The 26,304-nt window shown below is 39.4% G+C and overlaps 1 protein-coding gene across 2 annotated transcripts in view; it reads right to left on the bottom strand.

Annotated features, from left to right (window-relative positions):
* Positions 1-26,304, bottom strand: part of LOC113033382 (spermatid perinuclear RNA-binding protein-like) — a 99,696-nt gene that overhangs the window by 53,661 nt on the left and 19,731 nt on the right. For both annotated transcript variants that reach the window (XM_026187122.2, XM_026187123.2), the window contains exon 2: positions 8,349-8,467. In XM_026187122.2, coding sequence (XP_026042907.2) covers positions 8,349-8,351 — 3 coding nt within the window. In that variant the 5' untranslated portion in view covers positions 8,352-8,467. The remainder of the gene's footprint in view (positions 1-8,348; positions 8,468-26,304) is intronic.

The raw sequence follows: 26,304 nt of genomic DNA, 5'->3' as shown, positions 1-26,304 counted from the left end.
ACAATTTTAAAAAATAGATTAAGGGGAAAAAAGTCACTATTTAGATATTAATTAATACTAAACACCTCTCCCGCTAATGCACAACTTCCCCGCAGCACCTGCAGACAGGTAAGCACCGTGCCTTTTATGAGAAATTTTGTGAGGTCAGCAAAGCTCCCATTTTAACAGCACTCAGGTACTGAACAGTGTTTATAAATGGTAACATGGTCGGTGCACTTTACTGTTAGCATCACCGGCCTCAGCCGGTCCCAAGCTTGGATAAACAGGAAGATTGTGTCAAGAAGGGCCATCCAGCATAAAACCTGTGCCAGATCAAAAATGCTATCTGTTAACTTATCATTAAGGTAGCAGCTAGCAGCTATGGCTAATAATAAAATAATATTTATGTGAGAGTTGGCATCAAACATTATCAGTCCCTGTCTGTAACATTAATAGAACAGAATAATACAAGTGTTTGTGTCTAGAAACTGTAACACTACTCTTAAAAGCTCAGACTGAGGCTGTGAAAAGTCTAGCAGCAGCTGGACAAAAACAGTGTAGTCGACCTTACCAGCTCTGGTCAGCAATGAAAATATGGAGCCAAGTCACCAGAAACACAGCACCAAGTCAAAAAGCCTAAAATGTTTTGTTTTTTTTATTAACTACCTACGAGAATCTGTCATATACATACATCTTAAAATTATGTTAATGTCTATATTTCTTTGCAGTACATTCGACAGATTAAAATTAGTGCCATCGTTTATGTTAATGCCTCTTTATTTTTGTTTTATAATTTTTTCCCGTCATATCAAAAAAATGTATCAAGTATTGAATATATTCCTGTGTATCTTCTAGTATTGGGTAATTAGCATCGTGACAACCCCAGTTAACATGTCGAAGCTCTACAAAAGCAACACGTTAACGTGGTCACAGGCAGGATTTATGATGCTAAAAGCCTGTAGCTGACTGCATGCAGACCCTAACCAAGAAGCCAAAGCTTAATTGACGACAGCAGAGGTGAACCGTCCTGTAGGACTGCATTTCTACACAACATCTGTTTGGTTATATCTGATTTTTTACTGACTTGGCTGTCAGCTTTTATTTAAACAGGCTACTAAAACCCTCCTTTTACGCTTATGTGGATAGAGATTTAAACAGATACATGGAGATATGAAAAGTTTAGTGTTATATATTACTGCAAAAATATAACAACTTACTTTCTTTACAGGGAAAACTAAGGAGTAATAACTACTGAATAACAGGAATCTTTTACAGGCTTCTACAGGCTCTGTCACGACAGTTGAGTTAGTGGAGCAACAATCTGCTCACCAACAACAACCCTGGAAATTGAGGTTCTCTTAACTCACTCCTCTGCCAGTGATGAGTGAAATTATTCAGTGCTGATGATCTGGATCATCACCAGGCTGTCAACAGAGTAATGATTCAAACTAAGAATGTGTTCTGTGCGTTCATTACTCTTTGTGTTCATTGTCCATTGCTTTTAAAGCCATAAATAGAGCATTTAATAAGCAAACTAACTGCTGATGTGGTTTACAGTAGATAAAATGCAGGACAGGTCCACCCACACAGTTTTATTTACTCATTTACAACCTGCTTCCCAAACAAGTAAAACAAAATGATCAGGACTATATAACACAACATGATGGTCACCTCAGACACTGCAGCCCCAACCATCTGCTGTTCAATCCTTTTGTTTACATGGGGCCGCTGATGAGAGCAATGTTGAGGGGGGCGGGGCTAAAACACAAATTTCTTCCAGACCAAAGCTGAACTGAGGGTAAAAACCAAGTCTGCAATTGCATATGTAGGAAGGGTCTTCCCAGAAACCTGGAGGCTTTTAAAGCAGCAGAATATTCTCTCTCTCTCTCTCGTTTTATGGCCATGTCACTAAAGTGCCAAATTTGATCAATGATTATAACAGATTTCACATATGCAGATATTCAGCAGCCAAGTTTTAAAGGTCATCAATGCCAAAATACCAGAAAACTGGTTCAGTGGTTGCAATTTGGATTATCATTATCATCATCATCATTGTTACTCATCAAACACCATCATCAAAGCACTGCCAACTCCTTTTAATTACAGAGAAAGCAGGCTGAAGCTGAAGCCGCTGTTGGAGGAAGCAGACTAAATCCAAAGCCAAATCGATTTCTTTGAACTTGAACACACTGTTTATACTTCGATTCCCGGTGCTTCTCCTGTTGCTGCTGCAAATGCTTGTTTCTGGTGTCAGAAAGATTCCTCACAGTCAGCACGATGACAGCATTACACCTGAAGCAACCTGCGCTGCTGCCAATCTGTGCGTGGCCTAGATTCTGCTGCTGTTACTTAACATTAACATTTATGGCATGTGCTTAGGGATGGAGCCCATCTCTCTGAGGGGTAGATGAAAAAGGGCTGATGTGCAAAGCGTATCAGCGCTCGCTTTTACAAGCCAGAGTACGCCGGTCGAACATCACGGCAGGCTTTCAGTCCAAGGTCAAACTGCTACCTCTCTCAATCATCCCTTCCTCTTCTACTCCAGTCCTCCCCTCTCTCCTCCTGTTCTCCCTGCCTGCAGCGTGTAAGCACCCCTCATTACGGTGAGTTATTTATGACGGTGCTTTAATAATTCATGGCCACGAATCTCGAGGGCTTGTGCTGGAGTTGCGGGGGTCATTCATCACGACCTAGCTAATCTCTCGCTGAACTGCCACGGGGCATTCGTGGCTGTGTAGCGGCAAGTGTGGGCAGCGTCGACAACCATAACACACAAACATTAACAAGATCTACATGAAAGATTAAGAGTTTCATGGCATCGGCGCCGATTTGGATCACAGCCTGGCTTCATATCGGGCTGCTTCCTTTTGTTTGTGGCCTACGAGTCAGCTGGGAGTTCAACCTCGCGCTGCAATTAGAAGATAATCAAATCTACTGCTTTAATTAATTGCATTGCAAGGTTTTTCGGAGGATGTCTTGTACTTAAATCTAACATACAAATCAGAAGTAATTCCTTTAACATTTTGTTTTCACTGTGGAATCACTCAGGAGGATGATACCTGACACAAACAGGTTTTCACAGAGTAAAATCAGCCGGGTTTACTGTTAAGCCAGCAGACATATACAGATATGGATCCAGAAGTCTTTCTTCATTGATAAAAAGATGTACATAAACGCTCTCTCAGGACATCTTAGCTGCATGCTTAAACCAAGCGGCAAGCCACTACAGTAGTTCACTTACGTTTGGCTTCGAAAGTGAGTTAAACCTGAACTTTGTGGCATCACAGTCAGATCCACTCGCTCATCACATCCAGTTTTAAAATGCCAAGGTCAATGGGACTTCTGTATGCTTCAGAAACCAATGAGTGACTTAACCAGATGTTGAATTTAATAAGAACAAAAACTCCTTACATCCAGCCTTTAAGAACTCACTCTATAGCCATGTCAATTATTTAATTTAGTGGCCAAAGGCAAAGAGCAGTATATTCATTTTTTCAATTTTGAATATAGATTTACTTTAAAATTGAATATAGAGGCTCACTTACGGGAAAAAAAAGACACATGATGGAAACTTTTAGTGATTCTGCTCAAGTCTACAAATACTTATTTTGGTCCACCCAGGTGGTTCAGGTCTGCAGATATCTCCTCTCTAAGATATGCGAGAAATTCCTACTATGAATCAGACCTCAGGTTAGGGCCGTGCGATATGACCAAAATCTCATATCCCGATATAAGACATCTATCAGTCCCGATAATGATACAAATTACAAAAATTTAACATTTTCTGTAAATTTTGTGAATCTCGGGCAGCTCGACTTGCGTGAAGTGTTTCCAGCTGGGCGTGGTGTACCTGGAGTCGAGTGTTTTAACCGATGCATGAAACAATACATTTTTAGACACAAGTTGTAACGGCCGCCGTTTTCTTTGTGAGTATTTATTACACGGCGTGCTGCGGGGAATAGCCTGTTCTAACGTTTGAGTCTAAGGTTTATTTTTTAGCACCTGGCGGCTCTTTTTTGTTTCTCATCCATAAACACTCTGCATACTAGTTCACGGGATTCAGTTTATTTTGAAAAGTCTCAACAGGATCTTGAGCTTTATTGTGAAAGGTTTATGTGGAAAATAAACAAGTGGATACTAGAGCTGGGCGATAGAACGATAACGATATGTATCGCGATATAACTTTTACTCGATAGAGAAATTAAGCTATCGTGATAGACCTCGCCGCTCTTGTCCTCAAAAAAAAAAAAAAAAAAAAAGTCAGCCAATCCAAATTAAGTAGCGCAGAGCCGAACCAATCACAGCCGCAGCGTCACGTCTCGTGACTTGTTAGGTACAGCACAAGTGCCAAGCCGCACGTGTGTTTGTTTGGGAAGCAGCCAGCGGGTAATGGAGCCAGCGCGTAATGGAGGAAATGAGTGTGCCGACTAGAAAAATCAACCGAGCGTGACTGAAGAGAAAACAGATGATGGTTCCAATGCCGGAGAGATTGTCAAACGGAAGAGCCATAGAAGTTCCGTAGTGTGAAGGTATTTCGGCTATTTCAAGTCTGACAAAAAACAGAGTAGCGTGCACTGTAAATTGTGCCGAAAGCAAGTCTGGAAATACAATAAACTGGTGCATGCGTCACACTGCGCCACGTTATTGTTTCGGTGAAATGAATTTCTACAATACTGTTTCTGTTAATTCTACTCTCTGCAGTGTTTAAATGCTTACATATACACACAGTTACTGTCCGTCCACACATACGACTCGGTTCTGCTTCTATGCCCCAGCTTTGTTTACTTTTTCCCACCGAGGCTTCTAGACTTCTGATTGGCCAACATTTCTGCACGGTTAGGAATCTAGCGCCACCTGCTGCTTTGGCATGTTCATAGCAGCGTTTTCCTTCATTTCTGCCTTTATGTGTGGACGGGATTATTTTTTAAAACGAAAACGGAAAATCTCAGTTTTCAAAAATACCCGTGTACGTGTGGACGTAGCCTCAGTCTCTGACTGGAAGCGCTAATTCGTCATTCGGCTTTTGTCAGACTAAAGTAACTGTTAAAACTGTTTGAAAAGCTCAGCTATACAACAAGGAGAGATTGAGAATTTCCTTTTAGTTCTCAGTTTATTTGATATTGACAAAAGTTAGTCAGTTTTGTCTGTTCTTCTGTAAAACAAACTAAGATTTATTTTTAGAATTAATATTTTGTTTCTAAGTGGAATTGACAATTTAGTCTGTTTTGTTTGTTCTATTTTGAAACTTAAACGCTTTAGCGGCTGCCTTTTGTGTAGTTTGCAATATTTGCCTTTATTTATCTGAAAAAGTCTCATGTTCCTTAAGTACATCTACCCTGTTGAACTTATTATGGGAAATAAATATTTAAATAAAAACAAGCTGCTGATTATTTCACATTTTACTTGTGAGCAACGGCACATTTAAATCTTACAAATATAGTTATTTGGCTTATATCGTGATAGATATCGTTATCGCCTGAAATGAAAAAAACATATCGTGATATGAAAAAATCTCATATCGCCCAGCTCTAGTGGATACGTGATGGTTTTACCGTCGTTGCTAACAACAACACATAAAAACAGGCGGTTGTCCGTCCATAATGTGCTTATATTAAATATAAGAGAAAGAGAGAACTTAAACAAATATATATGTAGCCACTACAATGACCACCAAAACGATCAAAAAATATTGCCGTAAACAGTTTATTTTGCGACATCACGAAACAAACGATAGCGTAAAATGAAACGATAGATGTTTTTACATCGTCATCCGATATAGATCGTTATACCAAACAGCCCTACCTCAGCTGTCCGCACACCTCATTCATGACAGTCTGCAAATGTGCTCTAAATACAGAAAGCAAGTAATTAAACCACCTGTGGAATCTTTGACCACCACAAAGTAAAATATACATTTGTATTTGTTTTTAAAATCTGTATAGTAAAGACACTTTTTTTTTAACAGTTAGCATTCGTGAAATTTAATGTAATATAGCTTTAGGCATTATTGCAGTTATTTTGGTTTTCTCAGCGTACTGCCTGACAAGAGTTCCACTAATTTTAGACCATTTCAGAGCAGGAAAGGAGGCAAGTGTTTTTTAACATGGCAAAATTAAAAATAATGAACAAAAAAACCCCAACAAAACATAAACAAGCTTCCAATCCTTTTGGCTGGCACATTCAATGTCTACGATTAATTATATTGTCTGACACATAAACAAGCCACTAACCTGCCAGTACTCTCCAGAAGACATTATTTCTGGTGAGTGCACAAACAAAAATGCAATAGATAATATCTTCTGTTTGGTTAAAAACAAAACTTAGGAAGTAGCGTGAACACAAAATGTTACAGGCTGACACATACAGGATGATACTTTCTGCTAATAATAAAAGGTGGGGGTTGTCTGATGGTAAAGACTGTTTTCAGTCCATTCTTAGTGAGTCCTTCAGCACCAGGAATGATTGACTGGCACCATTCAAAACGGTTTTGTTTGGAGCTCAAAAGGACCGGGTGCAAACTGCGACTTTAAGAGAAAGTGATTCAGAGGTTTAAAAGCCTGACAGGTGAGAGTGTAAGACTTGGACTCCATTACTGTGTTTAATGCTTCACTTTTATCAGAAAAGTACTTGAAGACTCTACTCCTTGGATGTTGTTTACCTCAGAGAATCTTTACCATCAGGATGAGTGTGAAAACGTTACTTAACTAAATGACTGTTATCAGTCGTTATCAGACGCAGGTGGCCTCTTCTGCTTAAAGTGTTGTATACTCTAATGCAAATGTGGTTATTTTCTTCTCCTGCTGTGTCTCGAGTCAGAAAGAAAACAACAAAAATCTACATTTGAAGGCTGGAGGTGTGGCGGTGCCTGGATCCATCATTCAATTGCAATTTAACAACATTTCCTTCACAAATTCTGTTTGGTTCATAGACTAGACTTACCAGCTACCTCATTAGGTGTACTTGATAAACTGTTTGTAAAATATCTAATCAACCCAATCATATGGTTGTAAAAATAAGTGAATTTAGGCACATAGACATGGTCAAGGTCGTGTGCTGAATTTCAAAATTAGTATCAGAATGGGGAAGAAAGGCAGTTTAAGTGTCTTTGAATGTGACGTGTTTGTTAGTGTCAGATGACTGCTTTCAACCAAAGCAAGCAGAACAGCATCTCTGAAATCTCAACCCAACAGAGCACCTGTGGGATGTGTTGGAACATACATATCATGTATGTGCAGCTGAAAAATCTGCAGCACCTGTGTGATGCTACCATGTCAACATGCACTAAAATTCATGACAAATGCTTCTTGAACCTATGCCATAAAAGTTTAAGGCAATTCTGAAAGTACCCAATATGCAGTGATTATCTTGTTGTCATTCATTAAGTACAAGACTGCGTTGTGAAAGCCCAGAGGCCTGCGTGCCAATTAGTGCCAATTGACAGACTAATCTCAAGACCAAACTTCCTGGAATTATTTGTTAGATAATTCCATTATAATTCCATTATAAATGGTCCAAAGGGCACAAGAACCACAAGCATCACAAGAACAGCTGCCCGTGTTGTATGACTAGGTGTTTGACTGCTCATACACCTAAAGCCTTAGCAACAGTGGAGAAGAAACAATCCACCATAAAGCCGATATAAAGAGGGAACAAGGCATACAGACCAAAACCTTTTTTGTGGTACATTATTATTTTAGCTGTAAAGTTTATCATTGTAACCTGGGAGTCAGTAGGGATTTACTTCCCTTTGAAACAGCCTCAAGTGGCCTCTAGAGGAACTGCAGTTGTTGACAATTAGCTCTAGTGAGGAAATAAAAAATAAATCACAGTCTGGGTTAAAACCCAGCCTGTTAAACTTTGTCACAACATTTATCACAGCATTTACCATCAGAGCTTTTACATGCACTTCTTCACACAACCACTAGATGTCTACATAATCTGGTTTTCTCCGCTGGTCAGTGGTTGCAATGAATGGTAAGAGTCTATGAAGCCTGCTCAACGGGAGAGAAGATGCCCACTGGGGATGTGTATGTGACTGATAACCATTAATAACAGCTATGATTGGGGTGATAAGATCACAGGGCATCATCCAATCAGCTTTTTCTCAAAAATAGGACATGGAAAAGTAGAGTTATTCTTCTTATCAAGTTGTCGTGCTATACTGGAGAATTCTAGCATTTTAATTTTGTTTTCAATGTATTTTTCCTCTCCCTGAACGAGGTAGACATGATCGGTCATCGTGCTGACTGATCATGTACCTGATCAGTGTTCACACTACAGGTGAATATGTGTATATAACAGCTGGAAACACACTATTGATAGCTAAACACACAAAATATACAAACACCAGACATAATCAGGAGACTCACCATGTCCAGGCTTTTGGAGAGGTCGTGGGAGGGGTTTAGGTGAGGACCAGAGTCCCGTCACTCGGCCTCTTCATGCAGTCGAACACCTCTCGACTGTCGGCTCCTCGGTCAGAGTCTCACTGCGGAGACAAAATATAAAGATTAAGTCCTCCATTAACCTTTGTTACACCCACACACTCAGAGAGTTTATTCATTTGTTGGATTGCTGGTATTGCTTTAATCTTTGTATTTGTACAGTTTGTTGCTTATAATGTGGGTGATCCAGGATTTAGAGCTTATTCTAAGCTGCTCTGAATAAACATCAGCTACATGCTATAAATGTGAAGCTGCATTATCAAGACTTAAACAATAATCCCAAATGTCACATTTTTGGACATTGTGCTCCATGTTGCACATCTATTAATCACAAATCTTCCATTCTCGTACAACTATAGTGGACTTAAAACAGAAGGTATGAAAACTGAGAAAACTTTCAGAAAAGCATCAGAGTAAAGCAAAGATTGGAGTGGAACCACACTTTCCACAAATCCACCACATCTTTTAGTTTTTATGTGAGGGCGGGACGTAAATCTGACGTTGCTGACGTCAATCTGCCACAGACTCCACTGTTGTTTCAGAAATTCTACTCTGAAAATAAAAAAATGGTAATAACTAGAGATGGACCGATCCGATATTACGTATCGGTATCGGTCCGATACTGACCTAAATTACTGGATCGGATATCGGAGAAAAATAAAAAATGTAATCCGATCCATTAAATATCACGAAACCACCTCACAAAACTTGCAACACACCGTAACTCACCTCAGAACGTTAGCACGTCGGAGCAGTATGCATCACGTGATAGAGCGGCTGTGGCATGCGGGACCTGTGGTGGTCTGGATAGCATTTGGAGCTTCGCTAGCAACCCGGCATTTCATCTCCGACAAAGTTATCCCCGAGAGAAGTAAAGCAAGTGTGTAAGTCCATCTCTGAATGTTTGTAAAGCATTCCTGCGTTAAGCTTAACAAGCGACTGCCTCTCACTCTCCGGCTGCTACTTCAATCGTGAAACTGCTTAATGATCAGCTGATCGGCTTTTCTGTCGGGAGTCCGTCTGTCTTGTTTGTTTTTGGCCCACTTTGCACCAGAAAGAGGAAACCAGCGGCTGAACAACAGCAGCACGTTTAAGCTTGATAAGCTGTTGTTAGAATTTATTTAATATTACTTTCTACTCCAGGATCTTTTTCTACAGCTGACGGCTGTAACTGTGCAGGGGCGGATCTAGCAAAGTTTAGCCAGGGGGGCCGATAGGGCATTAACAGGGAAAAGGGGGCACAAAGACATACTTTTCTTTCTTATTCTCATTTAAAATGTCGAGCTTTTAATAAATAATTATCTGACACCCAAAGTTTTAATTTGATGTAAAATGAATAGAAGTCAATTACTGTATATAGTGACTATTAAGTCTAATATATATACCCTAGTAAGCTATAGTACTTTTTCCTTTGGGAAGGTACCATCTGTGCAGTCTGCAATTCTGTTGAAGAAAGATGTTGAATCTATTTAATATTTCTTGAAAAAGAATTGATTTCTGTGCATTTTTTTCACACTTCATCAAATTAAGGTTGATTACGTCGATTAAGCATCATGAGGTGGCGCGTGAGGGGTGGTTCCCTATTTTTTATTTATTTATTTTTGTTGTTGCTGGGAGTTGGAACCCTATTAGTTAGGTTGCTTAATATTTACGCTAAGTACTCTTTAAAATACCAGAATAGGGAGGATGGTGTAGGTTTAAGTTTATTAGATTGATCAGTATTGCTGAACTATGAAATATTTTTTTTGTATACAGGTATAACAGAATAGCTTTAGTGTAGTTGTTGTTTTAAACTTGAGTATGAACTTATACAAAATGCAGCAAGATATTTTAAAAAACAGTTTTGTTGATTAAAAAACACTATATCGGATTCATATCGGTATCGGCAGATATCCAAATTTATGATATCGGTATCTGACATAAAAAAGTGGTATCGTGCCATCTCTAGTAATAACACAGGGCATGAACCACAATCTCCCGAGTTAAAGTCCTGTTTACAGTTATGTGTCAGTAATTTTAAACTCCAGCTCTCTCGTTTGTGTCTCTTTTGTCCCACCTTCCTCTGCTCTCTTCTCTTGGCAGATGGCTGGCCTTTCCTGAGCCGGGTTTTGTCAGAGGATTTTTCCTGTTAAAATGACGTTTTTCCTTCCCACTGTTACCAATTGCCTACTCACGGGTGGATCGTTCAATTGTTGGAGTTTTCTCTCTAATAATTTAGGGCTTTAACTTTACAAAATAAAGTGCCTTGAGGTGACTGTTTGAGATTTGAAATGAAATGAAACTGAATGAAACTGAATTGAAAGCTAACCATCATTCACCACCTAATTTTTGTAACCTATCACATACTCTGTAAATCCCAGGGGGGATTATTCTGAGCAGTGATTTTCTTTTTTATAGGTGCCACAATGGCGCATTATTTGTTTCTAGATTTGAATTTCATAACCACTTTCTGTGAGGAGTTTGCATTAGTAATGTGTGTGATTGGTCGACTCTTTGCTGAAATGTTGCTTTCCATTCCACAATAACTGAAAAGAATGAATAAACCAATAAACGTATTGTCTTAAAAGAGCAGAATATTTCAGCAAAACATATCAGTGTCTTTCCACAACTCTTTACCAAAATATTTCTAATATATTCAGGAATTTAGACTCTGGATTTTGTACTTTATACACAAGAAAGTCAGCAGCTTGTTACGCACCCAAGTTTCTGTTGTGATTTAATCTCTAGCTATTGCTTGGAAATTAATGCAATCAGGGGAATCTGTCCTGTTATAAATCCAATCAGATCATCCATTTCACATTTGTGAAAATTAAAATTATTTTTAAAAAGTCTAGAAGCAGGTGTAAATGTAGAAATAAGTATTTTAGTCCCTTAGCTCCATTCGCCGAGGGCTACCTCCTGCTACACCCTTGGCTGCCTCCAATTTCTGTCCAACGTTATTAACAGGAACTGCCTTTCCACTACCATGTGGCGCTACTAAGCAACTGCACCTTGAAAATATTTACCAGGTTGAATTCTCACATGTGCAGAATAATAAACAGTCAAAATTAAAGAGAAAAACAGAAAGAAAAGATATATGATGACATCCATAGGATTTCTTCAGTTTGCTCAACAACTCCTTCAAATCACAGACCTGTAAACATGTACCATGTACCAAGTGTAAGTTATTTGGCTATAATAATCTAAAAATTCACCCACTGATGGTGCTTTATGTTTAATATGGATGATATCAAAGATGTGCTCCCTATTATGAATAAAAATAAACCAGCTATTAACAATTTGAAACACACCACTTTGATTGTGACGCTGCTGTGAAATTGTTTTAATGTTATCTGACCGCAGACTCACACTAAGGCATTAATTAAATTACTCTGAATATAGTCTCACCATTAAATGCATTAGATGAAACTGCAGCTTTGGCCCACACTGTCAAATGCTAATGAGATGCAAGTCGCAGCTTGTGGTGTAACCACGTGGCAATGGCGGTGCAGGAGGGTGAGTGAGCAGCGCTGCTGTTAAACATCCCGGGGGGACTGGCGGGGTTGAGCCAAGCGTCAATTAGATTCTCCGTCACCTTGACCTTGTTTTCAATGACAGACCAGAGCAGGCTGGTGGTGCTGCTGCTTCTTTTGCTTTATGTGGAACAGCCATTTTTTACCATCCAGTAAAAGGAAAAAACAGTGCAACAGTGGGCAGAGAAATATCAGGAAAAAGGATTTTGATCAATACAACACAATAACTAGCTGAGATTTCTGCCTTTCAAAGCCTCGCGTCCCCACTCCTACTCTCTTTTGGAGCACAAACTCCCCAAACAGCACAACTTCAAAGCATTTACTACTGCTCAATAATGGAGGATGTTGCTACGTGTGAGAGACCAGGAACGCAACACATGAATGCTAACGAGCCTGCTTCTCACACTAAGAGAGCTGCATTTCTGCCACAGGATTCAGGCCTCCTCGCTCCACTTTTCTGCTACATCTCTGCTCCCATTTGGTTAACACATCTCTAGCATGAAAAGTGTGATTTGACTGAGTGCCAGTGATGGATTACTGAGGAGGAAGAGGATGGAGGACGCAGTAAGGTGATGTAGTTACCACTTCTTTTGTTGGCAGACAGACCGAGGACCAGGCCACGGGTTTCTCTACACTCGTGTAAGTGACACATTTGCAGACAAAATAATAGAAAAATTCAAAATGGCTCTCACCGTTTTACAGAGCTGCAGGTGGAGGTAAACACACTGCTATTACTTGGGTGATTTCCTCGTGTTCCTTGGACTACCGCTGCAGTCCAAGATCCCAGAGGTATCCCAAGGAAACTCACTACAGAGGCAGCTGATTAATGTGCCATTATTTAGTGTCATATATTATATCATATTATATTATATTATATTATATTAATTTCGTTAAGAAAGAGCAGGCGAGCCTCCTTGTGACGTGACATGTCGGAACTTCAATATGCTCAAAAACAAAATTATCTCATTGACTGTGTTGTTTTCTTAAATCAGCATTTTATGATTAAAAGTGGAATTGATCAGAACTGTAGGAGGATCTAAAATCAATCACACTACAAAAACCAGAACAACACAAACAAGTCATACAGAACTAATATAAATACAGCCAGAGGAAGGATTCAAGTGTGATGGATGTAGCTTCAACCACATATAAAAAGAAAAAGAAAAAAAGAAGCACATGGTACAAGGACAACAGGACCTACATCCCCAACCGTGGCTGTATATACACTTGCATACAGAGTTGTGCTTCAGTTTTAATAAAATCCCCGTGTGGGCTCATTTTCTAATAACCTTTCATCTCCCTGAAGAGGGCAGGTGATTAAAGCAAGATAATTAAGTATACAGCAATGACTTTTTAAGGACGTTGACGATACTGCAGCAGTGGCAGATGGTGAGCTCAGCATGTGACAAAAAGACAATGATGATTTAAAAAAAAAAAAAAAGAAAAAAAAAGTAAAAAGCAGGCCAGGGAGCGAGCACTAGCAAGCAAGACTGTTAAAAATACACTTTCCACACAACTTTTATCATTGGACTGACATGTTTTACACTGAAAAGCCTGCATAATAAAGGATGTAAACACTGCGTTAAATGCATCCACTCTCTTTGAGTCAGGTTTATTTGCATAAACTTAATCACAGCTAGAGTCTCAAAGGGCTTCAAAACACCCACATTATAGGACAATAAATTAAAACGCACTCCCCAATCTCAGAGCTTCGGCAAGAACAAAAACTCTGCAAATGCATTTCATTTGATTCTGTCAAACAGTCATTAACATCATTAAACTCCTGTCAAAGACAAATGTTTGCAAGAATTAAGCAACAAAAGCAAAATTAGTTTCACTGCGCTTCAGTGACGTGGTACAAATGCAGTGCTTGTTGCACATGGAATACAAATAACCTTAGTTGCTTATGAGGACTGGTTATTTATAACAGAGGAGGGTCGAGCCAGGCAACAACTTGGCTGTGAGGACAGGCACAGAGAGGGGGATCAGTTACACGAAGGGATCTTACATGTCCCTAATTAAATAATAAGGAGCACAAAGATATCATAATCCAGACCTAGGCTTTTAATATTTAGCATCTGCCAACAAGTGTGATGACACTTTTATTATATTTGCTTGATTTTTCTTCTGTGAGGCACTTTCTTTAATTATTGCAAGTTACATGAAAAACAAAGCAAATTATGTGCATTTAAAATGTATTAAAATATGTTTTTAACCAACAATAAGAATTAAAAGTATCCTGTAGTCTAGATTTACATTAACGTGAATTCTAAATTAGACTGAATGTGAAAGGAATTCTCCAGTTATATCTTCCCATGTCGTGACCATCCCACAACACTGCTGTTGAGCTCTCATTACTTTACCAACAGGGGCTTCGAAAGGTTGTAAAATGAAATGTGGCACTTCAATGCATGAATTTAAAAAAAAACATACAAACCAGGAGGAGGAGGATTAAGCAACAGCTATGGCAAAGAAATGAAGGCATCCTTAATTACTGTAGCTAACTGCAAGGACACTATTGATATGTTTGGCATGATTTGTAGTGAACTACACTGTCATTGGGGTCCATTTAGCCACCTTTTTTATATTAAGATCATGTTCTGTCTTGGTGTGCACAGGTGTGTAATGGTTCAGGTAAAGAGTAAACTGAAAATAGCTTTTATTGCAGGGCGATAGTGGCAAGGCTTGTTGCAAAAAAGCACAGGTCATAGGCTGAGCCCAAAAAAACAATGTCTGCACACTGATCAGCTATAAAATTAAAACCATGTAACAGTGGGTAGGTCCCACTCATGCTTCACAACAGCTCTCATATTTTGCGGTACGGACAAAAGACCTCTGGTGTCTACCACACACCACTGGCAGAGGATGCACTGTGGCTTGTGGGTTGGGACCTCTGCAGATCAGGCTTGTTCTGACACATGTTCAGATACTTTTATTGGACAGTCACTCAGCTATGGGCTCTTTCTGAGCACGTTCCTTGAACTGTGGGAGAGGTTGATGAGATCTGGGTGTGCCCTGGGCAGTAATAATGTTTAGGTGGTTGGGATGTGTTACACAAACCGTCACAAGATTTTGGAATGAGAGTGGCCTGAATAACACAGTATTTTCAATACTGCAGATCACATTTTCGGATGTGTTACACTTAGTTTGTATTTTACATGTTCTGTTGAATGTGGCCATATACTGAAAGCAATCCGATAGGAGACGTGAGCAGATGCAGTAAACCTGGTGTCAGTCAGAAGATTGGAAACTAGAAACACAACTGGCAGAATATAGGATGTTGTAAGAGATTGCTAGGATTGCGTGAGCCACAGTAGGCGACTAAGGTATGAATGAATGATGCATTCAGACAAACAAACAGCTTCACAGCTCAAGATATTTTCAGAAATCTCACTGAAATTCAAATAGACAACTTCCACATACAACCTTTGTGAATGTGTGCGACTGTGTGTGCAGAAAGGCAGAAGTGCTACTGGTTCCATCCCCAGTGGGACTGAAACACTACCATCACTACCAGCGTCAGAGGTCAGACTGTAGCCTGGCTAAAAATGCAACCACTCATGCTGCTGTAATGCACTCTGGACAACTACATCCACCAAATAGCTGCATTCTGCCACTACAAAACCATCCCATGCTCAGGCACTCGGTCCCTAATGCCTCTTCTAGCCTCTCCTGTCCCCATCCTCCATTCTGAGGAAAGGTTAGCTGAACCTGGGGAGAGTTTTATTTCAGGGCTGTGTTTATTTAGGTCGTTTTCACTGCAGGGAACTTTTATGAGCAGGCTTTTATGTTCATACAAGACTTCAAATAATGCCCTGCGCAATCCTGTGAGCTTGCACCAGCGGGGGATGGGAAGAAGAGAAGAAAAAGGCTTTTTCTCTTATACAAAGCTTTTCTGACTAACATTTGATCTGACGACAAAAGACAATCCAGACTCTCTCATAATAATCCAAGTGCTGAGAATGACACTGTTTCCTACACTTGAGATTTGCTTCTGAAGTGATACCTGCAAACTAAAGTAAAACGGCTCAAAAACTAATGAGAATAAAATTAACATGATTTCATGTTTTAGTTTTTGTTTCCATGACCCTCTCTCTCAGGAATTTATTTTGTGAAGTATAGTTCCTCTGTATTTTCCAGTTTTACCATCCACCACTTAAGCAGAGAAAAACTACCAAAAGCTTGGGGAAAACAAAAGCCTATAGCCTGGCTGTTTTAGTTTCTTTCCCAGGAGATTTGTTGCCAGGTGTCCGACAGAATTGCACTGTCAAGTAATCAATGCATCACGCTCATTTCCTTTCTAGAAAGCTGTATTACTACAAGGGTTGTTTGCTGGACTTTCAGCAGAATGAAGCTCATTCAAAACAGGATGCAGCTTGTTCCAAGCATGAGGCCAAACTCTCAAATAGCCAATGTCAAAAATGAATCTGAATCCAATTTGAGCAAGCATATATTCAGAGACCAGACACACCAACTGTTAGGTTTCAGTCACATTTAGTAATCAGGTCAAGCCGATGCACATTTTCTTTATCTATACCATGCTGGCTGTTTGGTTTTCTTCTAAGTTTGTGTGTTTTTCCTCCTCTCGCTCTTTCTCATCTTCTCTCTCGGTTGGTTTTAATGCATGTTAAAGTTTTGGTTGTTTTGGATTTTTCCTTGTGTATTTGTATGTTTCGCATTTTCAATATGTTGATAAATTTTAATTTTCTCCCATTTTTAAATATGTTTTTCTGCCTGTGAAGTCCTTTCAAACTTCATTCTGAGCTTGACTTGATAAATCTTTAACATTTAATGTTATTTATTTGCCAATTGTCTACATCGAGCATGGTTTATTTAAAAAAAAAAATGTTTGGCCTCCGCCATCTTGGTTACACAAAAATGCAAACAAACAAACAAAAACAAAAAAACCCAAAACAAATTGACTGCTCGCTGATTTGTGATTGACATTAGTCGATGTGCCGTGGAAAACATGGCTAATCCACCTTTTTATAACGTGGTATGACCAAAATGTACAAAATAAGAGTGTTGGTTTTATTCAGTATGACACAAGGTGAGCAACTGAGCCCATAAACTCGTAAGTATTTACAGAGGTCCAGAAAGAAAGCCATTTCCCAGCCAATTGCAAGCGTTTTTGCAACCACAACTATCGCCATCTGGTGACCTTCAGATAAATTGCAGGTTTAAGGCACTTCCAAATTGACATTTTTCTGACCAGAAAGTTACATCCATATTTTATACAATCTATGAATCTAACGCAAAATGCTTGTCGGTTTGGATTTCTGTGTCAAATATTAAACAGGAAGTTGTTAGGCTGCTTCAGCAAGCCAATCAGATTCAAGCTGAGACTCACCTTTGCATCCTAGTCTCTCTCTCATTACTATTTGTAATGTTCCATACATTAACATCTTTCATTTAAAAAAAAGAGAACTTAAAAAGGAAAAAATAAGCATTAAAAAACTCAAGTATACACTTTTCTAATTTACTATGAAAAATTTGTGTAATGTAAAATCAAACTGATAAGGGTTGTACAGAAAAATACATGCAAGTCCTGACAACATGAAACCGTAGCCTCATTCACCATCTCCCCCGTCCATCAGTCTGTGCACACTCACTCCTTTATCCTGACTGCAATGTGATTTCCAGAACACACTCCGGATTTGGATATTTTTGGGGCATGCTGCAGGTTTTCAGTGTGAGAGCACATATTATGACAGATGTGCAGGATGTGAAGACGGGTCAGAAACTCCTTCTTCTATACTTAATTTCAAAAACAATGTGAGTCTTGACCCGCTAACCTCAGTGACAGAGCCTCATTCTCTGCAGCTTTCTCCTAACACTGAGGCAATCTGTGTGGGCGCTCCCACCAGCTCTGCAGAATCATAATGCGTTTCAGTGCAGGTACTGTAACCCTGAACATTATGACGCCTCACAGCACAGCAGAGAACATATTTCACCAGCTGCACAGATCCTCTGTGATCTCCTGGCAGAGCCCGAGATGTCCGACTCTGCTGCAGAGCCAATAAACCCAACTACAAATGTTATAAATGTGAGCCACAGCTGGCAGGGAAGAGCTACACTCAGCAACAGAGATCCGAAGGTACACATCCGAAGGTAGATGCTTTTAGGGACAAGGCTATATTTACTAGAGATGGACCAATCCGATATTACGTATCGGTCCGATACTGACGTAAATTACTGGATCGGATATCGGAGAGAAATAAAAAAATGTAATCCGATCCATCAAATATCAAAAAAGCACCTCACAAAACTTGCGACATGGCGTAACTCGGCTCATAACCGTAGCACCTCAGAGCAGTGTGCTCACGTGATAGAGCGGCTGTGTGTATTTGTAGCCTTGGTACCAAACCAGCATTTCATTTCCGAGGAAGTGATCCCAGAGAGAAGTAAAGCAAGTGTGTAAGTTGATCTCTGAATGTTTGTAAAGCATTCCACACGTTAAGCTTAACAACCGATATATGGAGCGACTGCCTCTTCTCTCTCCCTCCCTCTCCTGTTGCTACTTCAATCATGAAACTGATCAATGATCAGCTGATCGGCTTTTCTGTCGCGAGTCCGTCTCTCTTCTTTGTTTTTGGCCCACTTTGCACCAGAAAGAGGAAACCAGCGGCTGAACAACAGCAGCACGTTTAAGCTTGATAAGCTGTTGTTAGAATTTATTTATTATTACTTTCTACTCGAGGATCTTTTTCTACGCAGCTGATGGCTGGTAACTGTGCAGGGGCGGATCTAGCAAAGTTTAGCCAGGGGGGCCGATAGGGCATTAACAGGGAAAAGGGGGCACAAAGACATACTTTTCTTTCTTATTCTCATTAAAATGTCGAGCTTTTAATAAATAATTATCTGGATCTTACACCCAAAGTTTTAATCTTGTGTGAAATATATAGAAGTCCATTACTGTATATAGTAACTGTTAAGTCTAATATACTGGGTGGCTGTAGCTCAGGTGGCAGAGCAGGTCAGCCACTAATCAGAAGGTCGGTGGTTCGATCCCAGGCTGCATCCTGGCTGCATGCCAAATGTCCTTGGGCAAGATACTAACCCCGTGTTTGCCTACTGGTGGTGGTCAGAGGGCCCGGTGGCCTCTGTCAGTGCGCCCCAGGGCAGCTGTGGCTACAATGTAGCTTGCCATCGCCAGTGTGTGAATGTGTGTGTGAATGGGTGAATGACTGACTGTAGTGTAAAGCGCTTTGGGGTCCTATGGACTAGAAAAGCGCTATACAAATGCAGGCCATTTACCATTTACCCTAGTAAGCTATAGTACTTTTTCCTTTGGGAAGGTACCATCTGTGCAGTCTGCAATTCTGTTGAAGAAAGATGTTGAATCTATTTAATTATTCTTGAAAAATAATTTATTTCTGTGCATTTTTTTTTCCACACTGCATCAAATTAAATTTGATTACATCGATTAAGCATCATGAGGTGGAGGGTGGGGGGTGGTTCCCTATTTTTCTTTGCTGGGAGTTTGCAACCCTATTAGTTAGGTTGCTTAATATTTCTGCTAAGTACTCTTTAAAATACCAGAATAGGAAGGATGGAGTAGGTTTAACTTTATTAGTTTGATCAGTATTGATGAGCTTTAGTGTTGTTGTTTATTTAAACTTGAGTATGAACGTATACAAAATGCAGCAAGATATTAAAAAAAAAAAAAAAAAACAGTTTTATTGATTTAAAAAAAACCCCACTATATCGGATTCATATCGGTATCGGCAGATATCAAAATTTATGATATCGGTATCGGACATAAAAAAGTGGTATCGTGCCATCTCTAATATTTACCTTAAAAAAATATCACAGCATGCTCTGAATTTATAGCCAGGAGTCGCAGACAGGGTGAGATGTCTGAGCCAGGCCTAGTTTCCTGTGTAAGACTAGAATGCGAGAAAAAGGGAGTAATGTTACAATAAGTGTTATACATTTCAGTGAGCCTCTAAAGATTTGCACAAAAGACTCAATTTCTAGATCTTAACAAAGCCAAGCACTGGAAAGAAGAGTCAGGGCTAACAGCCAGAGATAAAAATAGCGTGTAAAATATCATCAAAATTAAGAGGGATGTTAATTAACACCTGGTTGTCTGTGAAGTTTTAGCTGCTGCTCACAGTCTTTTTAAAGAAACCATTATCCCATATCACAGGCTGGGATCTGCAGAATTTCTACACATTTGCTTTAAAGATGAGAGGCGAGACCACATCAGGGTCTCTAGAAAAGTGCTAATTGGAGGCAGAGGCCTCCAAACATCAGGCATCCTGGTCGTAGTTTAAGCAGACAAAGCAAAGGGTGACGGTCCACACAATTTAAAACAGAGCATATCGACTAACAGTTCACACCACGGCCTGTCCGGGCTCAATTGTTTTCTCTGCAATTGTTTGCGTTTAAATCTTAAATTGGTACTGGCTGTAAAGATCCATTAGTTGAGGTCAAGATTTATGATATACAACTGAGGTGTCTTGAGATAGTAACTAGATTATTGGCTGTGTGAGATGAACTACACAAGTCCTACCTTTTTTTTTTAAAGGGGGAAAAATTTCATTTGTTATGTATTTTTGCTTATATGGGTATAGATATATAAAACAAACAAACAAACAACAAAAAAAAAAAAAAAAACACAGGTGGGCCCGAGGGTGTGAGCCTCAGTTTTGTAAGGAATAAAAAAAGGCCTTGCCAGGAGGGGGAGACTCCTCTAAGAAAAAGAGCATGTCTGGGAAAACATGCTTACTTTCTCTGTGACATGACTGGTCCTTTATCGGCTCAATCCCCAGTTTTTGGAACACAGTTCATTCCATGATGAACTATATGCACTAAAGTTTTAGCCAAAAAACGTACAGTTTCACACTGAGATCCGACCACCAATGCTCAGCTCTAGACTTCGTCGTGGGAACACACTAACCAATGGGTGACTGCATGCTTCTTTCATACTAGCTTTAAGGAAAAGTTGCTAATTATAAATTATTGATGGTGTTTTCCACAGAATTCGATTGTATTAGCGGCTGAAGTGTGGATGGAAGCACGTGTGTGTTTGCATGTTCTCGGATGGATAAAACATTAAAATACGTGACAAACTATGCACAGATGGCCATCAATACACCAGGACAGCCCGCGCAATAAAAGTGTACGTGTGAAATCCTCAATAATCAGCAGATTATATATTGTATCACTGTTGGAAATAAGCTTTCCTTAACAAACACACAGCTCTGTTCTTTGGCTCTGAACCCTAATGCACCATCAAGACTCTCGGACCAACAGGGAGAGTCCGAAGACTGACTAGAGCCTTCAGGCTTCTGTTGAAATCATCATTTGGACAAAATTAACAGAACAGCAGTATTTGTTAAAGTCTGGCCTTGCCATATTTGGAAGCTTGTTAAGGATCCCCCGGTGTCACAATTAAATGGTTGTTAGAAAAAGAAAAGAAAAAAAAAAGGTCTGGGTTAATTTTCTGAAGGAGTGTATTTTAAGCCAATACCATAATGGCACCGAGTCAAAGCTGAGCCAGGTAAGCCTGTCAGAAAATATTCTAAATTTGATTATATAATCAAATATTACAAACATTTGCACATTTGACTATGAAAATGAATAAGTGATTGTGGAAAAAAAAAAAGACAGTGCTAACAGTGGATGGTTTTCTGGATTTCCACCATGAAAGTGTTAGACCCACTGGCTATCCACCCACCACACTACATACTGTGTGACAAAGCCATAACAGCTGTTTGGCGGGAGTTTAGGTGCAGTTCTTGCTACTTCAGACACACAGCGACTGATGACAGAACAGTAAATCATTTCATGCACCACGCTCCGGACTGATATCAGCTGAGGACCTTTTTGCCCAGAGAACTTTTATTTGGATTTTTGATATTTTTGCATTCTTTTCCCATAGTAACTCTTTCTGTCATTACATGTGTAATTAACAGTCATGGCGAGCCTTTTAAATACATAAGTAAGTGTAACAGAGCTAGCTTGTGTCTGAAAAAACATTTTAAAAATAAAACTAATTCTCAATGCTTGGCAGCACTTAAGTAAAGCAAAAATCACGAAAGCTCCTGAGCTGGACCCTAACCACAGTCTCCACTAAGAGACACTCTCCAGTATCCAAATGTGGGCTCTGAAACATTTTAGAAGGCCAGTGATCCCTCTCTGCATCCAACAGTAGTGATGACATCAGTGCCAAAGGACACCTGGTGCAAAGCTCACACCGTAGCACAATGACAGAGCATTCATTGCCCATATTGACCCATGTTCTGCTTGTTTGTATAAACAGTTTCTAATAATGTTTTCCTCTTAAATATTTTATTATAAATGTACATCTAAAGCTAAATAACGGTACTTTAAATTTTCACTTATTTACTGTGGTTGTCAGTTGTATATGCAGGTATATGGAGAACACCCTGCTGTGTTTTTTGCCGATTTGCAGTCTGGCACAGCATGCTTCAGCCTCCAGTCCTGTTATTTTCTACAGCTGTTTAAAATTGTACCATCAAAGTCGTGCAGACAACAATCAGCTGAACTACTCTGGTGCTACATTTAATTCAGGAGTTATGTGTACAGATGTAAGCTCTCAAAATGATAACAAAAAAAAAAAAAATTAACAAGCAGATAGAAAAATGTATAAATGAGTAATTGTTGTTATCTTTGCAGTGTTGGAGCATGCACACTGAACATAAAGCTTTAGGCTGGCGCCTCGCGGCATGTGTTCAGGTCTCTCCACAGAACGGTTAACCTCTGATCATTAGCAGCAGTTTTAGCAATAGACTGAGCCCACTATCTGCACGATCACCTGCAGTCAGGCTCCTTTGGAGGAAGGTGAAGTTTATAAAGCCCAGCCGGGTGACGCCCACACAGAGAGCTCAGGAAACTCAACTATTTAGTTATGAAACGGCAGCTTCAGTGGTTTTTTTTTTTTTTTCCAGAGGAGGATTAGGCCTTCATTAATGCATTAATGGATCAGCGCTGCACTGAGGGCCTGAAAATATCCAAGTAAGCACAACAATCTCATCCCTGGCTGATACTAAAAAGCATCAGCAGCAGTGTGTGTCCATGTTTGTGTAATTGTATGCACACTTTAGACAAATGTTGTGCACTGGGCTTGTGTCACACTAGGACGAAGAGATTCTAAATTTAAGCAGTTTTGTTGTAAGAACTCAAAATGGTCCAAACAGGACCATTTTAACAAGAACCTTATATTTCAGCTAGGCAAGTGAAACCCTTCAATAACCCATTAATGTGGTACTTTGACACAAGTAGGCCTAATCATTTTGTCAGCAAAGTTTTTGCCATTGGACTTCAAGCCTGCCTGGGTTTAGCTCATGCATCCAAGAAGTTTAAAAACGGAAAAAGGGAACAAGCAAATGTTATTACCTAGTACTGTCCATCTTTACCATCTGTCCACTTATTCCCACTAACAGGGCAGCAGACAGGTCTAAAAAACCTTTTCAAAAGTGGTTCAAGGTACCAGAATTTCTGTTTGTCCCTCTGGAGCTATTAATTTGAAAAACCTAATCTGTCACATATATTTGCAAAATTTAAGTTAAGTTAATACAGAATGTCTACCTCAGGATCTACTGCAGAGATTTTACAAATGTATAACAAAAAATGAGCTTCTTGTATAATAATTTGTAAATTTGTTTAGTGCTAAAGTGTTTTATTCTTTGCACTCGTTTTTTGCACTGCATTCAGACAGAGTTAAAAAAAAAAAGAGAAAAATAAAAACCATAAAGCAAATATACTTCAGCAGCACTGTGTTGTTGTTGTTGTTGTTTTGGCTTCTAGATGAGTGCACACTTGCTTTTTTTAGGAAAATAGAAATCCCTCCCAAAGGAATTGAGCTAAAGTGTATAACAGGTAAGACGGAATAACAATACGACACAAACTTCGAGTCTGGCTGTGTTGCTGCCACTGAACAGCTTCTCCAGATGGACTGTACTTGGCTGTTATTTGATCATAGATGTTTACTTTAACTTTTTTTGAGCATTTTAAGCTAATTCAGGATCTGAATTCATTAACTAAGCTGTGCTTCTCTGTCCTTCTTTCTCCCTGCAGGTAAGGGATTTCAAACTTGCCAGACTCTGCTGACAATAGCCAAAACTTTACCCACCAAAGTTTTCCTGCAAAGGAAAACTGAGTCAAACTGTGAATGTGAGGATGTTGTCATAGCACAGAAGTGTAACCATCTCCCAGATAAAGCTGTCTCTGTATCGACAATGACTCAAAGAAGAATTTCCGCCTGGAAATTGTGAGACAGAACAGAGAGCAGCTGCTTTCTTCACTTCTGCCTTATTATTCTCATCCATAGAAGGAAGCTTGCCTTGCATTTTTATTGCTTGCTGTACCATCTTCCTTATTATCCTTATAGTGTTTGTAAAGCACTTTTGCTTCTGCCCAAGAAAGTTTTATATGCAGCAGATTAAGTTTACATTTCATGCATGTACGTGTGTTTCTGTTTGTGTGAACTGCTGCAGGAAATTAACAGGAAAGTTGAGTTTGCACTGTGGATATTTACCAACAGTAATTAAATAGAAACCCGCTTTCTGTTTTAACAGACAGTACCGCTGTGTTTGTAAGGGTAAGCCTGGTTAGTCTTCATTGTTGAATGCATTTCTAACATCCATTGGTTTTATTGTCGATTCTATGGATTCTTCAAATTCTGTCACCGTGAACATGAAGCCTGGATTAATCTTTGAAAAGTTTCAGGAGTCTGCAACCTTTTCCTTTTTGCATCTGTTCTATGGAAACTCAAAGCTAAAATTTTACCCAAACAGTTTTTTCATTCAGTGGGTAGGCAGTAATTTTTCAATGTCAGGACTCAGGTATTAGTTTTTTCACACTGAAGATTTTAGGTTGTTTGCCTCACCCAACTCATTTCCAGCTCTATATTTTTATTCTTGAGCCATTTTATAATAGCTTTACGCGATTCAAAATTCACAATAATCCTTATTTATGTTATACCATGAAGTCACAGAGAGCCTTAGTGCATCTTTTGTCTGAAAAACCGCCGTTTTGCTCCCATCTCTTTAAAGCTCTGCTCCCTAGGAGCCTTTTTTCTGACTGGCTGCCCTTCGCCTGACTTCCATTAACAGCTTTTAAGCCACACCTCATCTAAGGAACAGCCAGTCCAATAAATTTCTTGATGCATGCTCAATCATCCAGGTAAGAAAAGTCAGTTCTGTTCATCTGAACTTAGCGTTTCCAGTTGGAGAACTACGTCCAGATAAAAAAAGTCAGTTTTTATAGGCAGGACAATTATTCATTAATTAGCAATTTTTCAAGCAAAAAAAAATATTCAGAGTTGTTAAATTGTGCTGCTCTTAAATTTGAATATCTTTTGGGTATCTTTTCTTTACTGAACTAAAGATACCTGAAGTTTTTATTCCACACGGACCTGTTATGATTATATCCAGCTCTATGTTTAATTCTTGAATTTTACTAGCATAGAGCCGGGTCCTTCACCAAACAAAATAATCACTGTAAAAATATTATGTTTTTACTATTCATTCTTACCCCCATGAGAAACAGAAAAAAAGGAAAAACCCACAAAATATCAACTTTCATAAAGGCTTAAAAAATTTAATCAAGAAAGTAAACTGTTAATGGCAACTCCAGCTTTATTGTACCCTGGTTAAAGAGCTGCTTTGAACTGTCCTACTGTAAACAGAGATTCACATTAAATAAACCCATTTTTTACCTTTCAAGTCCACATTAATTGCTCATTTTCTCCTAGCTGTCAGCTTCAAATAATTAAAACAGACAACAATAGGGATGCAACCCATACAGCCTCAAAGAATAACTAGTCACTAGTTATTCTTTGAGGCTGTATGGGTTGCACTTTTGCACTAGTTACTAGTGCAAAACGCCCTGCAGAGGACTCCTTAAACAACAACAAATAAGCTGGCGAGCAGACTTTGGTATATGTGCAGCTGTAAAACACTTCTTGTATCCAATTTCGCCTCATGGCACGGGCTGCAACGAATCAGAAGAGAGTGACAATGAAGCGAGTTGCCTGCAGTGAACACAAGCAGTAGGTGGTATATAAGTGTGCGTGTGGCAGGCAGCATGTCCGCCTCTCAGCCAGGTAATGGAGACATCATGTGGCCATGCATGGCTGACCACTCACAGCTCAGCAGAGAGGAACTCAGAGGGCAGAGAACGTGGACACTTACACTCGGCCGTTTCCTTCCTAAACGATTTCACATATCTGCACTGTTGAACAACTATATATTTGAGTAAATGGGTGTCAGTATCACTCTGACTACAGGCTACTGCTTAGAGTAACAAGCTGACATTCGGAGTATAGCACACAAGTGTAGTTTTTCATTTAGCAAGAACACAAGTAAATCAATCAATCAATCAATCAATCAAAATTT

The sequence above is a fragment of the Astatotilapia calliptera genome, chromosome 12 (assembly GCF_964374335.1).
Source record: "Astatotilapia calliptera chromosome 12, fAstCal68.1, whole genome shotgun sequence".
NCBI lineage: Eukaryota > Metazoa > Chordata > Actinopteri > Cichliformes > Cichlidae > Astatotilapia > Astatotilapia calliptera.
The sequence above is the reverse complement of the archived record's forward strand: the minus strand, read 5'-3'. Positions and strand labels throughout refer to the sequence as shown.